Below are 18767 nucleotides of genomic sequence, written 5' to 3' on the forward strand. Positions count from 1 at the left end.
CTGCTGGCGAGCAGGGCTGGTGCTGCAGCATCTCCCACGGCCGAGCAGCCGGTGCCCCTCGGCACCACGGGGGCCCCTCGGCACTGCCGGCCCCCCTCGGCACTGCAGGGCTGCAGCCCCACGAGCGCCAGGTGGGTCCCCGGCACAAGGGATGGGGTTTAACACCGTGTCAGCTCCTGCACACGCCGGTCTCCTGCTTTGGGGTACCATGGTGTGAGCACCAGCTGGAGAGGCCGTGGCCAGAATTCCCACCCTCTGCTCCGCCGTCGCTGGACCTCTGTGGCTGCAACAGCCGCTTGCTGCTGCCCAGGGTGCCCGGCGCTTCCCGGAGGAGGCTGAGCAATGTCCTCCTCTCCGAGGCCGGTGGCCCCGCTGGGAGAGCCGTGACTGCTCCTGCCACCGGTGGATGCTGAGGTGAGAGCCCCAGTGCCACGTGCGGGCGGCGTTGCCCGGCCCTGGGTTCTGGGGAGTGCTCGCCCCGCGGCTCCACGGCGGCGGAGGGTGGTCAGGGCACGGCGCATCCCGGCGGGCTGTGGGGAGCGAGGGGAGCACTTGCTGCACTGCGCTCGGCATACACTCACCGCTCACTGCTGCTGCCGGCCGCTTTGATCTGGGACCCTCATTAAACTGTCTCGTGGGCAGCCTTGCAGAGGCTGGAATGTTTGAGCTGCTAATTCCTTTCTCCCTGTAATTAGCCAGCACATCCTGCAGCCAGGGAGGCCCTGCCAGCCGGCTGCGAAGGGGGAGAGGGAATTTCTAGCCCCCGCAGCCCCAAGCAGCCCCTGCTCCTGTGGCAGCCCCGGGTACGGGCAGGCTGTGCAGGGCTCAGCCCCCAGCCCCCCAGCCTCACTCGGAGATGCTTGCTGGAAGGAGAGCCATGTCCCCCGGGACCCCCACCCAGCCCGCCCTCCCACCCAGGAGGTTTCGGGGACAGCTCTCCTCTCTCCCGGCCAGGGTCCCACAGAGACCATTTTCCACCGTCTCTGACCGGGGGTGTAGGAGAAATCCTCGGTGCTCCTGGTTAACCTGCAGGCAGCAACTGGGAGGACGGGTGAGCAGCCCATGCTGTGGGGTGCAGGGACGGGCACTGATTTCAGCTGGGGCAGGCTGGGAGCACTGGGGCTGCAGGCGGCCCTCGGGGAGCCCCGAGGCAGAGGAGGGCCCAAGACTGCTCTTGCCGAGGGGCTCTGGATGGGCGGGTGCTGCAGCCCGTGCAGGGGAACAGCCGCCGGCCCCCTCCTCATCCTCACCCAGAACAGAAGTGCACAGGTGGGAGAGGATGTAACAAAAATAGCGTCTCCGTAGAATTTATTGAATTCTCATTAAATACAGCCATTGTTCCCCTCGCCTTATTTACACAGGAGCTTCAATACATTAAACTGAACGGTTAAAAATATAAAAGCTGGTGCTACCCAAACCCTACCGTCAGAGGGAGGGAGAGGAGGAAGGAGACGTGGGCAGGGGGTCAGTGCTGGGACAGTGCCCCCACGCTCCTGGCCCACCGGGCACTGCCGGCTCACAGGAACCAGAAGCATTTGCGCCTGGATTTCTTCGCGTCCAGCTTCGCAGGCAGCTTCGTCACCGGCGACGGCTCTTGCCTGGGCGGCAAGATGGCCCCCGCCGCCCGCCGCGGGGGAGCTCGGTGTCGCGTCCCCTCAATATGGCTCAGCACCTGCTGGAAGCGGCCCTCCTGCTGCCGGAAATCGTGCTCCACGCTGCGGGCGAGCGGGGCGAAGGGGACGGTGTTAGAGGGCATCGCCCGCCTCGGCCCCTCGCCTGCCACAGCTCTGCACCCCGGTGCCCACCTCCACCCCTGTGCCCCCCCCCCACAAGCCCCTGGGGAGCTCAGCCCCCCCCACATCCCCAGGGAGCTCAGCCCCCCGCACCTCCTCAGGGCACGTCCCTGGGGAGCTCAGCCCCCCGCACATCCCCAGGGCACGTCCCCGGGGAGTTCAGCCCCGCTGCGCTCCCGAGGCTGCTGCATGGGGACGGCGTGCGTGGCAGGGGCCCAGCCTGGCTTCGGCGACTGCCGTCCCGTGGCTGGAGGTGATGACTGAGCCCACGGGAAGGGCAGGGGCCTCATGCAGGAGCAGCCGCTGGCTGGGAGCCTGTGGTGCAGACTGGCCCTTTGGGTGTTTCTCTGGCAGCTTTCTGCAGGGCTCCCGGCATTTCCCGGTGGGCAGACTTCCCGGGGTCACTGTGAGCCCCTGCGAGGGGACGTCCTGCTGGCATGGACCTTCAGACAGCTCCTGCCCACCACCCTCACCCTCAGTAAGTGGGGAGGTGGGGGCCGGATCCGTCCCAAACAGCCATCCCGCCTGCAGCAGTGCAGTCTGCAGCTGGGCACGTGGCACCGCGTGGCTAAACCTGCTGTGCCAGAGCATGCAGGGTTCTCTCCTTCCAGAGGGACAGACTGATGAACAGTCCCTGACCTGGTGGCAGGGGATCTTTTGGGATGGGTCACCCTCAGCTGCCCCCCCGCACCTTCTTTCTCATCCATCCTCAAAGCCTGGCGCTGCCTCTGCCTTTCTCTTGGGCTTGACTGTGCTTTTTCCTCTGTTTCACCCACTCGCCAGAGCTCCTTCGCCCTAAACGCCTGCCCTAAACAAGGACAAACATGCCAAGTCCCTCCTGGGGAGCTGATCTGCTGCAAGGGGCCTCCCGAAGTGCCAGGGAATTGTTCCCAGCACACTGTGCTGGTGGCACTTAGGTGGCACTCGGGCACTGGGTAATTGGGGTTTCCTGCAGCAGCGGCCCCAGCTCGGGAGCGCAGAGGCTCCTCTGCTCAGCTCACGCCATCAGCGGCAATGCCCGTTAGTGCCCCGCAGGGACCGGTGGCACTGCTGCAGGGGCTGGCCATCCTCAGCAAGGCAGCCACGCTCCCAACACGGAGAGGAGGGCAGAGGAAGGCTCTGGACATGCCGGGCACCCTGTAGTCGCTGGCCACGGCAGTGTGATTCCCTTGCTGCCGTTCCTTTGCTGCAGGACAGTGATGTGCTCCCCCGAGCAGGGCACGGCTTCTGGTGGTGCTGATGCAGGGGGGTGACCCCAGGGTCTGTGGGACCCCGGTTAGCAATGAGCCCCCCAAAGAGGGGCTACACGTCCCTGGGGCCAGGGCACCTCGTCCTGCCACTGCTGCCACCAGCACTGCGCCCGGCCCCCATGGCTGGCTGCAGCATCAGGAGGTGGCACGAGCATGCAAGGGCTGTCCTGCTGCCTGTCACACCACTGGTGATGCAAGGAATTAGGGTGCCCTGGCTCTGGGTAGGTAAGGGGGGCTGTGCCCCCACCACTCAGGTTTTCTGCAAGTGCCGGAGCCCTCCGGTGTCCCCACAGCACCCCGCAGCGCACAGGCTGGCTGCTGGCAGCCACGTGCCATGATGCTTCCTCACATGGAAAGCACTCCAATCTCCTCACACCAGCCACGTCCCATTGGATCAGCGAGGTGCTGCGGTGTGTGCCCAGGACCACGCACGTGGTGTGGCCGCCCTGCACACGGGGAGCGCCCGCGAGCCCCCACTTGGCACACTGACGCTTCCTGTCACCTCCCGTCACCTCGCCCTGCGAGGACACTGATTGTCCCCAGCTATTTCTAGCAAAAAGGGCAAGCCGTGGCAGACAGTCCCATAGCAGGGAGGGCAGCGTGGGGAGGGACCCCAACTCCCCAGCACAAATGCAGTGGAAGGGCTCGGGGCCGCTATGGGGGTGCACAGCTGGCGCGTTCATGCATGGCTCTGGAACGGGATGCAGGCGGACAGGTCTGTTCCCCACTGCGGGCCATCCCCGGGGGCCGCTGCCCTGGCTCCTGGCACCCGGTGCACTCCGCACTCGGCACTGCCCCCGGTCCCCCCATCCTGTGTCCCACCGGAGCCTCTTCTCATCACGCGGACGGCAGCGAAGCCCAGAGGGAGTCCCCAGGGGAGCCTGGCAATTATAGGGAGCCACCTCCCCCAGATGTGACATCTCTCCCCACCGCAATGCCACGTGGAGACAGGCTCGTCAGACCCAATTAGCACTGAAGTCCCCCACGAGCTACAGTGGGCAAGTTCATGGTGTAAATAAGCAGAGAACAAGAGAGACAGACACAGCACTGCCGCAGCGGCGTGGGCGCACAGGGCAGCCGGCACAGGGGTGCAAGGGTGCTGGTGCACCGCGGAGGCTGGAGCCGGGGCACCCCCAGCCCGGAGGTGCCTGGAGGAGAGTGTGTCCGTCCCACGCACAGGCACTCACAAAAGCACAGCAGGGCAGCGGCCAAACCGCCCTGCGTGCACACGTGTGCACCGCGGAGTGCTGCTCAGTGCCAGCTCTGCGCTCTGCATCCTGCACTTCCGAGCGCTAGCAGAGTAAGCCTAATTAATAGCAAAATGAGAACAAGCCTGGCCAGCCACCCACACATGCACGGCCAGAGGGCAAACGGACACCCATGGATGCCTGGATGGGCAGAAGGCTCGGGCGAAACTGCAACGCCCCGATTCCCACAGGGCTGATGAGGAGAGGCCCTGGCCACGTCACTGCCTGCACCGGGAAGGCATGAGATGCCTTTCCCCGTAGACTGAATGGGCTCTGAGGAGAGAGAGGGCAGTGGAGGAAAGGGCTTCCACGCTCTGACCCAAAGCCGATGCCGCAGAAGCAGAGCCAAGGCCCCACAGTCCCAGACCCACGCGAGAGGCAGGAACCCCCTGCGTGACCGACAGTCCATCTGCAGCATCTGTGCAAAGCTGGCATAGGGACAATGAGATGCAGCCTGGACTCAGAGTGAGCGAGCAAGCCCACCCACCAGCCACTAATGAGGCTTTCCTCGATATATTGCTTTTACAGAAGATAAATGCTCTGCCGTCAAACTGGAGCAACTCTCCTTCCAGCTGCAGCCAGTCAGCTGTCCTTCATGAAAATCACCCCATCTACTCCTGGGAGCGGGAGCTGCTCTCTGCAGAGATACAGGGACCAGATTCAGGCCAAGTAACACCAGGACCCTGCTCTGGCCTTTCGACACATGGAGGGAGCTGGCTGCAGAGTGGTGAGGTGCCTGCATCCATGCCGGGAGCCCCGGCAGCACGCCGGAGGAAGAGCTGGCACCAGTGTGCCCAAATGGCTCCTGGGCTAGCCTGGTGAGCCGAGCCCTGCTCCAAGGACAGCGAGCGCCCGTGCCGTGCTAGCACCTGCGCCCCTCCAAATCTGCCGCAGAGGGGTCCCGGCATGCCGGCTGCCAGCCGTGCCCAGGGGCGGCTTCAGCATCCCTGCCCGGCACAGGGCTGGCAGGACAGCGGTGTGACCATGCCCCAGCACAGTGTAACCTGCTGGGGGAGTTGCTGCCTTTAGGGCCACGAAGAGAGCTGCGAGGAGCGAGGGGAGGCTGCAAGCTCGCAGCCGGAGTGTGCCACTGGTGGGGACCAGCCGGTGAGCCCTGTCTGAGGACTCCTTGCAGAGGAAGCGGTCACCCAGCAAAGACAGAAATAGTGCAGGGACGGGCAGCTGTGCCGCCCTGCCCTCAGCACAGCCCAGGCTCAGGCTCTGGCTCAAATGGCATCTCTGTCCCTGCTGCCCCGGTCCCGCCTGCCCTGGCACAGCAGCTCAGCTGCCCGGGCTGGGGCCGGGGCCAGCCCCTCTGCTGTGCTGAAGTGGGCTTGGGAAGCTTTGGGGGTTGTAATGAGGGTGGTCGCCTGACGCCTGCGAGCGGTCTGTACGTGGTGCCCCCCGACACTCGGAAGTGGTCCGTATGTGGTGCCCCAGGAGGAGGGGCGGCTGCGGGGACAGTGGGGCTCACAGCCTCTGCGTACCCGGCTGCTGTGGGGCCACAGACGGGACGGGTCCCTTGGGACGTAGATGAGCAGGACGAGGTGCAAGGACATGGCACTGCGCACATGGCACGGGGACAGCCGCTCCCCACGTGCCCCGTCACCTTTTCCCTTGAGCTTCCTGCAATGGCTTCTGCCAGGGACAGGACCTGGCACAGGGGGTCTTAGCTGGTCCCCTACAGCCAGGTTTGTGTCTGTCCTAAGGTGCTGGAGGTGTTTCTGCTACGAACAGAGCGCTCCTCGACTAGGAGGGACAGGAGAGGAAAAGCTGCAACTGTCTTAGCGCCACGTCCCCCCGGGGACAGCTCGGACCTGAACAGGATGAGACCCTGTGACCCCCGGCAGCTCGGGGTGCCCTGAGCATCCACCCTGCCACAGGGACAGGAGATGGAGTGCAGGCGGGCAGGTCCCCTCCCTCCCCCAGCATGGTCCCCACGAGTGACGACTCGCAAACCCCCCCGCACCCCTGACTCGTAGCCAAATTAGGAGTCTGAGGGGTGGAGGAGAGCAGGGGCCCCGCCAGGAACGCGCAGGGTGCCAGAGCTGGCTCTTACCTGTAGATGATGCAGGCACAGTCCCGGCAGGTCCCGCAGTTGGCGATGTCTTGCCCTGTCCGGTACGAGTGTCGCCTGCGACAGAGCAGAAGTGCTGTGAGCCTGGAGACCCGGCCTCGGTCTGCCTGTGCCTCCCCAGCTGCCCCCAGGCCCCTCATCTGCCTCTGGAGTTCATACTCCAGGAGCTGGGACTCTCCGGATCCCAGCTCCTCTCCTCCCTGGGATCCAGCTCCTCTCCTCCCATGCGATGCTGTTTAATGCCAGGCCAAGCAGCGCCTCTCAGCTCCGCAGATGTCTCACATGGGTGCAAACAAGAGACAGGCACAGCAGACGCCCCAAATCCTTCACGTTGTGTCCGCCTCCTTTCATCTCCATCCCAGAGCTGTACCTCATGCCCGCGGCCACCCCGGCTCACCATGCGTCTCCCCACACATGGTGCCATGGAGGGAGTGGGACCGTGGGCAGTGCGAAGTCTGCGCGGGGGCACCGGCGGCACACAGCAGTGCCCTGACAGATGGGCAGAGGGAGATGCTCCAGACTAATCACCAGCCTACGCCAAACTCAGAATTTATCTCTTTTTGATGCTTTTGTACCAGAGAAGTATCCTCCTCCAGGGAAGGTGCATAGGACTCAAATTAAGCTGATGAGTGCCAAAGCTCAGCTCAACCTCAACGCAGTCCTCCTCCCTGATCTCTGCAGAAGGTATCTGCACCGTGAATGTTTCTGCCGCTGGTGCTAAACACCAGCCCCGATGCATCCCCAGGCCAGCTGCACTCTGTGCAGGGAGCACACACTGTGCTGCCCTGCTGGGCGAACGCCGGCTGCCTGCCCTGCCGCCCTCCTGCCCGGAGCTCCCCGGGGTGCCTGCTCCCTAGGACCAGGTCCGTGCTCTGGTCCCACCACGCAGACTGAGCATCCCGTGTCCCCGGCGTCCGCGCTGCCTGCCAGCGGCACGTCCCAGCTCTTGCCGCCCTGCGAGCGCAGGGTGTCCACCAGCTGCAGCGTCCCAGCATCCCAGGGGCCGGGCAGCCACAGGGCACCAGGGACCGGCAGTGAACCTCTCGCCCAGCCCCAGTGCCAGCCTGGTGCTCCCTTGAGCTCGGCAGCCTCTACGTGCCACCGCCGGCCCTGGCTTTGGCTGCTGGCAGGAGAGCCACCACCTCCCCAGGGAAATGGTCCACCAACGTCTCTCCTTGCTTAGCAGCCTGCAGCTTCTCTGACCTGAGCTCATGTGTCTTTGGCTTTGCAGCCCTCCCGAGCCCCCCCGGTGCCGGGGGCTGTGCCAGGGCTGTGCCAGGGAGCTGCCTGCAGACCCCCAGCACCCCAGCACTGCCGGTGGGTGCTCCCCGCTGGTGCCCCGACTCTGGTTGCTCTCAGAGCTGTAAGAAAAGAGCCCTGTGAAATGCTTTTGGTCACCCTCGCTGACTCCATCTCCACATCTCCATTGCACCTCTTAGGCAGAGCAGGCTGTGGCTTTTTGGGGGACAGCTGAGAAAACACCCCCGTGTCCCACATAGTAGTCACATTTTCCTGTTTAAATCTTCCTCCTATTACTCGACCTTGATCATATTCGTTCTCAGCCCTCAGAAACTAGGTCTTTTAATGCACCAAATTATATATTACAATTGGGATTATACTGTTAGCACATAAATTAGATCATGATACCTTTTTTATATATATATATATATGGTACATATATATGTGTGTGTGCGCACGCGGGTACCTAATGTCGTATAAACTGCACCTCTCTACCAGAATGAGAGCTAATCCTGGGATAGGTGTGTGGTGTGGGATGTTGCTGGCGGTAGACGCCTGGACCCTGTGAGGACACGTTACACCGCAAGCAGCGTCAGGGCTGGTGGCACCGCTCTGGTGCTCGGCGGGCGCCTCAGAGCCACCGCACGCCTGCAGGATGCTGACCTGTGGCAAATGAGGCCACGCTGTTCCTCAGCATAAGGACACTAGGATAATTTTTTATGTGATTTCCTATCCCATTCCTTATGTCTCCGGGCATCTTGTTTGCTCATTTAACTGCAACAGTATATGGAGCCGAGATCTTAATTAAGCTGCCTGCAGCGAAGCTAAATCAGCTTCCCGAGCAGACAAGCTCAGTTCTGACCACGGCAGCAAACCTGCCTTCTCAACAGGCACTGCTCTGCACATGCCCTCGCCGTACCCTGCAGGGACGAGGCTCAGCACGGCCACGGCATGGCTGGAGGGCTGCGGGCGCCCTGGAGGGCAGCACTGCAGGCAGGGGGGCACTCCCTGGCCTTTCCCCTCCGAGCAGCCACACAGCCCTGGGGGCAGGAGACCTTCGTGCAACCCTGCCAGGCGAGGGGCAAGAGGGCTGTGCCGGGGCTGCACGGCGAGGGGCAGAGCGGGCTGTGCCGGGGGCTGCATGGTGAGGGGCAGAGCGGGCTGTGCCGGGGGCTGCACGCTGATGCCCAGCAGCAGCAGCAGCAGCAGCAGCGATTGCGGGAGGAGCGAACCCCAGCCCTGGCTCCAGCCGGAGCCCCGGGCACCGCTCTCAGGTCCCTGTCCGTGGAGGCAGGAGCAGCACTGCTGTGCTTGGCCACAAGCAGCACTTTTTCAGTGCTTTGCTCTGAAAAGCCAGGAGGGTGCTGGAGCACAGGCCAGGTGCTGAACTCCCTGGGGAGCCAGGGTGTGCTGAGCTGCTGCTGCTGCTCCTCTTCTGGGGCGAACAGGGCCAAGCCCTGGACCACGCTCTCCTCCTCTCCGGTGAGGTTGCCCATGCTGTGCCGGGGCAGGAGTGGCCAGGGCATGCACAAAGGCGACTGGGGCAGGCAGCTCCCATGTGGCCGGGCGGAACGGGTGCTCAGAGCCCAGGGAAGGGCCCGTGGGAGCCGGTGCCCCAGGGCTGCCGGTGGCTTCCGGCTGGGACGGGCACAGACGGGCTGTGCCCGTGGCCGGGCAGCCTGTGCCAGGGAGGGAGCACGGCGCTGCACACCCCACCTAAACGCCCACGTGCGCTTGCATGCTCTTGGTAACGCCTCTGTGGGATCCACACCGCCTCTGTTGCCCTTAATTGGAAGGAGGTATTTAGCAGTCATTTGTTTTAGATAAAACAATTAAACACATGTGCAGGCAGCAGGGCCAGGAGCTGCCCATCTGGCAGGTCCAGATCTCCTCCCGTGTGCCACCCTGCCTCCCCAAAACCGCATGCCAAATCAGACATACCAATACCGCTGCGGCACGCACCGAGCTCAGTGTCCCCAGCAGGCTGGGCCCCTCTCCACTCGTGAGGCCAAACTAATGAGCTGCCAAACTAACGAGCTCTCCTGTCCCAGTGCCCCGGGCTCTCCCCACGCGACTGAAGCACAGCACAGCCGTACCTGAAATGCTGCCTGTAAGCCGTGCAGGGGATGCTCCACACCACCACAGTCCCCAGCGCCCCAGGGCCACCTCACAGACAGATGGGTCGTTGAGGGCAGGACGGGCCAAGCCGTGCCGCTCGGCGCGGAGCCTCGCAGGCTGTCCCTCCGGCCCAGCACCGGCGCTCCCACTGCAGGTGCCCAGGCAAAGCTGCTGCCCCCCTGACAGCCGACCCAGGGGAATCGCGGCAGGAGCTTAATGGGAATATCCTGAGCCGCAGCCACCACTTGGTACCACAAAGGCTGCATGCATGTTTCTCTTCACTGCTTCTTTCCTCGCGAGCGGAGGGCACGAGCTGCACGAGCATTAGAGACTGGAAGCACGTTTTCACCCCGAGGGTGGTCAAACACTAAGAGAGGGGCCTGGAGGGGGGGATCTCCATCCTCTCAGACACTAAACCGCAGCTGGGCAAGGTCCCGAGCAGCCTGTCCTGGCTGCAACCACCTTTGGTGGGTGTTGGACCAGAGACCTCGGGCGGTCCCTTCCCACCAGCACTGCTCTGGGAGGTGGCACGAGGGCAGCTTTGCCTGTGCTTCAGTTACAGCCAACACGGGCTTAATTTAATTTAATGAATGGATCGTTGCACTGCCCTGGTGGGAGCTGGCCATCTCGGGGCGTGGGGAATAAGCCCCAGGGGGTTTTATAGGAGGGTGCCAGGACCGGCACGGGGCGAGCAGCTCCTTGCATCTCCTGGGAGGCTGGTGGCCCTTGTGTGAGATGAGTTTGGAGGATTTCAGCTCTGGGCCATCACAGACTAACCTCTAACACCTTGCTCCATTTGGCAAATCTACCCAGGAGGCCAAGGAAAATTGGCCCGGGGATGCCCTGCCCCACCGCCCATGGAGCAGGTCCTGTGCAGGGCAGGGCAGGCAGGGCAGGGGTGCATGGGCACCTCCCCAGGGCACAGACACATCAGTCACTGGGGCACCGGCCACTGAATTTATGCCTTAGGTAACTCCAAGGATGGGGCTGAAAGCAGGCATGAGAAATAGGGAGGCTGTCCCCAGGGCATCTGCCATGGCTGGGCTGGGCCTGCAGTCGGGATGTGACATCCCAGGTCACCGCTCCCGGTGACTGATGGGCACGTCAGCTGCGCCAGAGCCGGGCAGGGGGCCCAGCTCCCCTTGTCCCCTTGGTGTGCACCCCCTTGCACCCTTTCCCCGGGCACGAGGCAGGCACTGCGGGCACAGGCAGAGCAAGCCCCGGCGGGCGAGACATCGCACCAAGACGTAGTGCTGTGTGTGCATGGACAGCAGCGCTGAGTTTCTCAGAGGGAAACACATCTGGGAGGCGGCACCACCCAAATCTCTGGCAGGGCCCCCTTGGCCTCCATCCACAGCCCCCCCAGGGACATCGGCCCCCCCTCCATCCCCACCTGCTCACCCGTCCCGCTGGGCCTCCTTCTTCTCCAGGTCCTGGATGACGTCCAGCAGCACCCGGATGGTTTGTTGGCTGGTCTCCAGCACCCCTTCCAGGGACTGCAGCTGGGACTGCAGGTCCCCCTGCTCCCCGGGCCCCCGGGGGCTCTCTCCCTGAGATGTCTGGGCGTCCTTGTCCCCCGCTGGCGGACCCACCGGCCCCTTGGTTGCCACCACCAGCTGCAGAAGGTCCTGGACGTGGCGCAGTGTCTCAGACTGCTCGGCGGTGAGGCAGGGCTGCCCATGCTGGGGGACCTCTCGTGCCTGCCCGCCCGGCTGTGTCCCCGTGCCGGGGCCCTGTGGGGCCGGGGACCGCGGCTCCCTGGGCCCCTCCAGTCCTGCCCGGCCATGCTCAGGCTCGGCGATGCGTAGCTGGCTGCAGATGCCACGGGGGTCCAGATGGCTGAGCGCAGCTGGTGTCTTCTCCGGCACGGTGGCGGCAGAGCCGTACCAGCCCAGTGCTGGTGGGATGGGGGCTGGCGAGGTGCAGCAGGGCCCCCCCAGGGCGTGCCGCAGAGCTGGTGCTGGGGTGGCGGGGGGTCCCACTTGGGGTTGCCCTGAGCTGGCTGGCGGAGGCCGTGGGTGTCCGTGGCGGGGACAGTCTCCTGGCGGTGTGGCGAGGGCTGGGGCAGTGGGCGCCTGCGGGGCAGGCTCCGCTCCGAGTCGCTCCGGCCAAGTCCCCGCGGCTCGGCGGGTGGCCGGGGCTGACCGCAGGGCACGGAGGCCGGGCGTGGGGGGTTCCCGCGGCCGCCCTTGGGGTTCCCGCGGAGCTGAGCGCAGGCAGGGGGCAGTGGGCAGGGCTCGGGGGCGCAGCTCTGCGCTGGGGAGGTGCAGCGGGCAGCGGGGCACCCGGCCGTGCCCAGGTAAGGGGGACAGGGATCCCTGGGCGGTGGCGGTGGCGCACGGCACACCGCAGCGTGCTGGGCGAGGGCTGCGGCATGATCATGCACAGGGAGGCTGCCAGGCGACCGCGGGGGCACAGCCCCTCCTGGGCACCGGGCGCTCCCCGCGGTGGCGGGCAGCACCGTGTCCCCGGCCATGTCGCAGACGCTCTTGCTGCGGGGCTGGGAGGCTGGGAAGGGCTTCTGGAGGCTGGGGGAGGTCTGGATGGCGGTGCTCATGCACGCCTTCCTGGGCATGGGCAGTGTCAGCGAGCCCAGCTGGGCCTGGGGCCAGCTCCGCCGCGAGGCACAGAGAGCCGCCGGCTCAGGGGCGTCCCTGGGGGGCGGCGAGGCACGTGGGGTGTTGGGGCTGGTGGCGGCTGCGGGCCCTGGGGGGGGGCTGGCCGCCCGCCCCACGCCACCCTCCACCAGGTCCTTGAAGCGGACCTGCTGCGTGCGGTTGCGCCGGCGCTTGAGGCGGCTCTCGATGTCGGGTGAGTCGCGGTTGAGCAGCACCGAGCGTACCGTCATGGCTTTCTCCTGGCTGCCCTCGCCAGCGGGGGCCGGGCCGGGAAGGGGCTCCCGGCTGACCATGGCTCAGGGCCCCGGGGCCGCTGCCCTGTGGTGGGGCACTGCGGCGGGGCACGGGGGGCCGAGCACTGGTGGCCGGAGCCCTGGGCTGCACCCGTCCCCGGAGCTGCCCGGGGCAGCGGGCGGCCTCATCCCGCGCCGCCGTGAAGAGGGGATGCTACGTGGGAGGCGGGCAAGGGGCTGCCGGGCATGCCGCCCACCGCCCAGCCCTACAGCCCCTGGCACGCCACCCTGACAGCTCTGCCCGCTGCCATGCCTCCCCGCCGGTGCCGGCAGCCCATGGTCCTGCTGCCGTCTGCCCCAGCTCAGTGCCGCCCGCAGCGGGCTGCCCGGGGTGCTGGGTGCCGGCCGTCCCTGCCCATGGCTCCTGGGCTTTCGGACCTGCGGGGACAGAGAGAGGTGCGTCAGCCCCGGCCCCGCCACCGTGGCCCCCCAAGGACGGGAGCGTCCCCCGCGTTCTGTGCTGCCCCGCGGAGCCGCTGGCCTCTGCCCGCCTCTGCGCGCTCCCTCCCAGCCCCGCCATCACAAAACGCGAAGAGACAAGCTTTGATCTCCGGCACTGCCTCTTCAGCACAAAGAGAGAAGGAAAAAAAGAAACCCCTTTAGCATAAACACGTTACAAGTTCACAGCTCAAATCAAGCAGAAGCAGCTGTTAAAAATAGCTCTGCCTCACTGGGGCTGGTGCCTCGTGTTCGCGGGGCGCTGGCAGCAGGAGGACAGGCGCAGGGCAGGCACGGGGGGCTGCTGTGCATGGGCACGGGGCAGAGCTGGGCTGGGCATGGAGGGCTCCTGCGTGGGATGGATGGACACAGGGCACCCGCCGTACATGGGGCACCAGCTCTGCGTGGGGCTGGGCAAGGTGTGGGGCACCCAGCCTGTGTGGGGCATGGCTGGAGCGGACATGGAACCCATCCTGTGTGGGGCAGAGCCACACCGGCCACAGGGGACCCGTCGTGCATGATCCATGGCTGGACTGGGCACAGGGGACCCCATCATGTGTGGGGCATGGCCAGACTGGGCACAGAGGACCTGTTGCGTGTGGGACATGGCTGGACTGGGCACAGGGGACCCGTCGTGCGTGGGGCATGGCTGGACTGGGCACAGGGACCCATCCTGCACGTGGCACCCACCAGACGTGCAGCAGGGCTGACTGGGGCTGCAGGCCTGGGGGACCAGCTCCACGGGCAGGGTGCGAGACCGTGGCCCAGGGACACTGAGCCGCTTCGGGCGTGTGAGAACCAGCCAAGAGGGATAACAGGCATCGCAGCTGAGATGGCTACTTTGGTGAGACTGGGGGATCGCTCCCTGCCCCTCACCGTGGAGAAGGGCGGTTGCTGGTGTCTCTCCAGCTCTCATCCCCGGCTCTGCCACAAGGCTGTGGCTCGGGGAGGCTGCAGTGGGGCTGCCTCTGGAAAGCGAGGTCTCCCCGGGGCATCGCACCTTCTGCCATCGTGCGGCCCCAGGCAGCCTGCCCGCCTGCGCCGACCACAGCTCTCGCCCACCCTGCCTCACATGCAGGCATGTGGCACAGCTCCTGCTTGCAAGGCCACCGCCGGGACCTGGCTGCAGGACCAAGGCCACAGCTTGTGCCTGGGGACGCATCCCTCACACCAGCAGTGTTTCCTAGGTGGCACAGGGGCAGGACCCGGGGGGCAGCCCTGCCCCTGAGCAGGGGCTCTTGCACAGGGGGGATCACACCCAGCCACATCCCAGTCCCTGCCATCATCCCCGGTCCCTGCCATCGTTAGTGCACAGCTGTGCAGGGCTCCTCCTCCCCACGCAGGCAGGGCAAACCTCCCTCCGCAGCCCTGTCCTCGCCTTACCCCCCCCCCCCAAGCCCCCGTGCCCGCCTTGCTCTGCCTCCGCCCACCCTGCTCACCGGCTGCTGCTCAGGCCCATCACACTGCCCCGGCATATGACACCGTGGAGCACAGGGCACACACCAGGAGCCCTGCCCGGGATGCCCCCGGGGTGCAGAGGAGGCTGACGGCTCATTTCGGGAAGCAGCGTCAGGGACAGGGCAGGAGAGACAGAGATGCCAGCCCCAGCGGGCAGCGGTGCTGCTTCGCTTGGCGGTTCAGCCTCCCAGCATTCGAGGTCTGGAAACATCCAGAGGTACTTGTGGTGCGGGTGAGGAGCGGAGCGACATGGGCTCCCTCATGGCACAGACTCATCCCCTCGCACCACGCCATGACCCACATCCCACAGCACCATGGCCCCCACCCGGGACCACAGCCCGCTGCTCCCCCAGTGCCCCCACGCCCTCTTCAGCACGCCGAGACGGGAGCCTTGCTTGCTCCGCAGCCCTCCTGCCCTCACTGCGGATGGACACATGGCACCAGCCAGCCCCCCCAGCCCCCCTCACCCTCTTGCCTTGTTCCCGCTGTAATGAAGTGGCTGACTCAGCACAGTGGCCTGGAATCACCCTGCGCTGGTAACGAGCAAACTTCCTGAGTGCTGAGCGTGCCGGTGCCCGGTGCCTCCCCCGGCCGGCAGCAAGGCGCCGACCCAGCAGAGCGGGGGGCTCACGCAGCCCTCCCGGTCCCCGCCCCGGCACCACAAGCCCCAGTGCCTCCACAGCCCCCGCACAGCGTTAGTCGGGATGCTGCTCCACGCGCCACCCAGCCGCCCGGCGCTTTCCTTCCCGAGCTTGGAGCCGTGCCCAGACACCGGGAGATGTTTGTGAGGCAGGACGCGACAGAGACACAGCGGAGGGATGGGGCACCTCGTTAGTATGGACAGCAACAGGCAGAGCAGAGAGCTGGCTCGGGGATGGAGCCAGCGCCGCCTGCCCCCGCGCCCCGCACTCGCCGCAGCCTGCGTGCGAGCCCGGGAGGAGCAGCCCCGCATTCACGCCTGCCAGCGGGTGCCTGGTCCGGGGCAGGGGCCGTGCCGGCACCCGTGCAGGACGGGGCAGAGCCTGCTGGGACAGCAAGGGGCTGCGGGGCGAGCCGCTCGCCGAGGCCCCGCCGCAGCCGTGGGGTCACCTCTCCCCGCTCGTGCCACAGCGACGGCCGGTGCCCAGAGCTCAGTGCCCCCCGCCCAGGTCCTGCTTCAGCATCCCCGGCTGTGTCTGTGCCAGGGAGGGCAACACGCTGAGTGGCAGAGGGGGGCCGGCTGGCACATCTCTGCGCTGGACCGGCCTCCCGAGCACGGCTTGGGACCAGCGCAGCCGGGCTGAGTGCTTCCGGAGGGCAGCCTGTGCATGGCCAGCCTGCTCCGGAGGTTTCCTTAACAAGAGCACTAACGGGCACAGGGCAGAAGGTGCCAGGAACCGCTCCAACAGCCGAGCACGGGGCAGGAGCACTCCCAGCATGGTCCGAGCACAGATGCAGCCCCCATGAGCCCGCAGCAGGGATCTCACTGAGCCACGGCTGATGGCAGAGCAAGACGAGGCCGTTCCACTGCCTACGCAGCAAACGTGATGCTGTCAGTCAGCGGGGCCTCCGCCAAGGCACCCTCTGCCTCCCGAACCGCACTGCTGGAGAGATCAGAGACAAGCCACAAGGACAAAGAAAAAGTCTATAAATTATACATGCACTAACTCCATTTGGGAACAGCTCTGAGGATGTCAAACACCAAAAGCTAGGACCCTCCCACTCGTCTCTCTGCGTATGCTTTATGGTACGGTTAGATTTAGTGCCGCGTTCGGGCGCTGTTTGCAGCGTGCCGGCATCTTCGAGCGCTGATAACGAGTCCTGCTGTAGGACAGAATCAGGACTGTGCAACCCAGCGGCTGCAGTATGTGATGGGGCCCCCCACACTGTAGCTGAATCTGAGGAAACCGCTCTGCCGATGGATCCGTCTGGAAGCGTGGCTCCAGGGACATTTCGGATGCACAGAAAGGGCCACCGGGAAGGGGCTGTGCAGGAAGCACAGGCACGCAGCACCCAGCCGCACCAGCACTTTCCGGCTGCTATCTTCAAGCATTTACTGGGAAACGGCTCTCAGTGCCCCACTCCTGGGGCCACGCGCTCACCCATGCCTGCCACGTGTTTGGCTGCCCCAGCTGATGCACCGTGTGTCCAGCATGCAGCCACGCTCCCCGCTTGCCTTCCTGTGTCCCACCAGCTCCCCCGTGGGCACCCCAGTACGGGGACCTGGGCTGGTCAGACTGGAGGAGCAGGAGTAGGGACATCTCCCGCTAATGCTGCCCTGCTCCAGAACAAGGTATATATGGGTCTGGCCAGTCCTGCCGTACAAAGGGCTGTCGGGAGGGCAGCGCTGAGAGATGAGGTGCTGTGAAGCCTGAGCCCCTCCGAGGTCCCGAACCCGCAGCAACCTCTTCCAGGGTCCGGTCCGCCGGGAGCCCAGGGCTGCGGTAGCTCCTCTCTCCCCGGGGATGACTGGCATCGGGGACAGAGGCGGGCAGGGGAGGGCATGGCTGATGCTCGTCCTCGGGCGCCTGGTGCAGGCGGCTCTCGGGAGATCCCTGCTAGTGAGGGAGAGTAGGGAGCCCTGCCTGCCGGCCCTCCTGCCTGCCCTGCCGGAGCTCAGCTGGGGAGCGGGGCTGCGCGACCTCCTGAGGCCGAAGCAGGAGGCAGGGGGCTGAGCCCCGGTGCTCTGCTCTTGTGTGCCCCGCTGGGCTCTGCGCCTGCGGGACAGGGGACGTCGGGGTCCTCCCTGGGGCACATCGGTGGAGAGCGGCCTCGGGAGAGCCCGAGTGCATGGGACGGGGCAGCAGCAGAGCCCCGGTGCAGGGGGGCCAGGAGGGCGCGGGTGGGCTGGCACTGGCCGGGGCACGCGACCGCCGGCCCAAGGCCGGCCGGGAGCAGCGGCGGGGAAACAGGCTCGGAGCTTGACTAATAACAGCTGAAGGACGGCAGCATGTACCAGCCATGCCAGTCAGCACAGGGCCACGGAGAACACGGCTCATCACACCAATTTGCTGTCTGTTTTGATGAGGTTCCAAGTTTGGTCGATGAAGGTAAAAGCCTCGACGGAGCAGACTTGGATTTCTGTGAGGCATTTGACATTTTGACGAAGAAAGCAGAATAATACGAAAGCAATGTGGCGCACATTAAATGGATTAAAAACTGGCTAACCAGCATGTCTCAAGACATAATCATCCAGCGATCAGCGCCAATTAGCCGTGCTTCTGCCCAGGTCCTGTGGAGGGGCAGCCGGGCCCCGCGCGGGCGCTGGCTGTCACTGACCTCAAAGGAAAAACTCAGCACTGACAAAAAGTGCGGATTATACCAAGGCTGAGAGAAGGGCAAGGAAGGAAAAAGACAAATACAGAGCCATGCAAGGAGCACGGGGCGGACGCTGTGCAGGATGGGTCTCTGCTGCGGGAGCCCCAGGCTCCTCTCCGGCTGAGCAGCAAAACACGGCGGCTGAAAATCAGGGGTTAGGACAGTCAGAGGAGCGACTTTCTTAAAAAGTGAGGTCAGCTGGCGCTAGAGGAACTTGGAAAGGATTTGCACGGTGGTGGATCCTCCGTCTCGGCAATTTTTTTGAGGTCTGAGTGTTTTTCTCCTCTAGTTCATATGGGAATTATGAGCGCATGAATAAGGTGAGACAGCAGGTCACATCAGATGATGTATAGATAAAAACAGATGACGCCACTGTAATGCAGTAGATGACACAAGTACTTCAGCAGTGGGCTCTCCATTTCAGCTGGATGCTCAGCGCAGTTGGGAACGACATCTGCTCCGCTGAGTGAGCCCAGGAGCCAAGGAAGGGTCAGGAACCGCTTCCCATGACCTGGCCACTGACACCACTGAGCTTCAGGTGCTGACTCCCACCCAGTCCTCAGACTGTCCTCACTCCCCGCAAACATCAAATACTCCTCAGAATGACGGGGATTTGTGAGCAGCGCCGGGGCTCTGAATCGTGCATCAGCCTGGCTGCCATCCCCAGCCCAGAGCCCTTAGGATCCATGAACCTGCCGCGCCACTTTGGGTGGTGGGATCCAAAACCTGGTCCTGCATCACCATCCCATGCTTTGCTGGTGCGCTGTCAGCTCCTACCTGCAGCCTGTAAAGGGCTTGTGGATCTCCCCTTGGAGAGCCATGACTGGGCCGCTCTTCTTTGGCCAGTACTGACTGATGCTGAATTTTGTGAGAGAGAGAGAGACTAAATCTTCTGGTTTTGTATATTGAGACTCATCTCGCATGGGCTGCAGGGCTGAC

General features: G+C 64.9%; 2 protein-coding genes across 2 annotated transcripts in view; one reads left to right on the forward strand and one right to left on the reverse strand.

Annotated features, from left to right (window-relative positions):
* The window catches only part of LOC127015486 (dedicator of cytokinesis protein 2-like), a gene marked incomplete at its 5' end in the record, with an annotated part of 57484 nt that overhangs the window by 15878 nt on the left and 22839 nt on the right, over nt 1–18767 (forward strand). The window lies entirely within an intron of this gene.
* Nucleotides 1441–12635, reverse strand: LOC127016128 (INSYN2B protein-like). Its single transcript, XM_050896460.1, is given in 4 exon segments — nt 1441–1715; nt 6350–6424; nt 11126–11657; nt 11660–12635. Coding segments are annotated over 4 exon segments (1782 nt in total). The 3' UTR covers nt 1441–1516.

The sequence above is a fragment of the Gymnogyps californianus genome, chromosome 4 (genome assembly GCF_018139145.2).
Source record: "Gymnogyps californianus isolate 813 chromosome 4, ASM1813914v2, whole genome shotgun sequence".
In the NCBI taxonomy this organism is placed as follows: domain Eukaryota; kingdom Metazoa; phylum Chordata; class Aves; order Accipitriformes; family Cathartidae; genus Gymnogyps; species Gymnogyps californianus.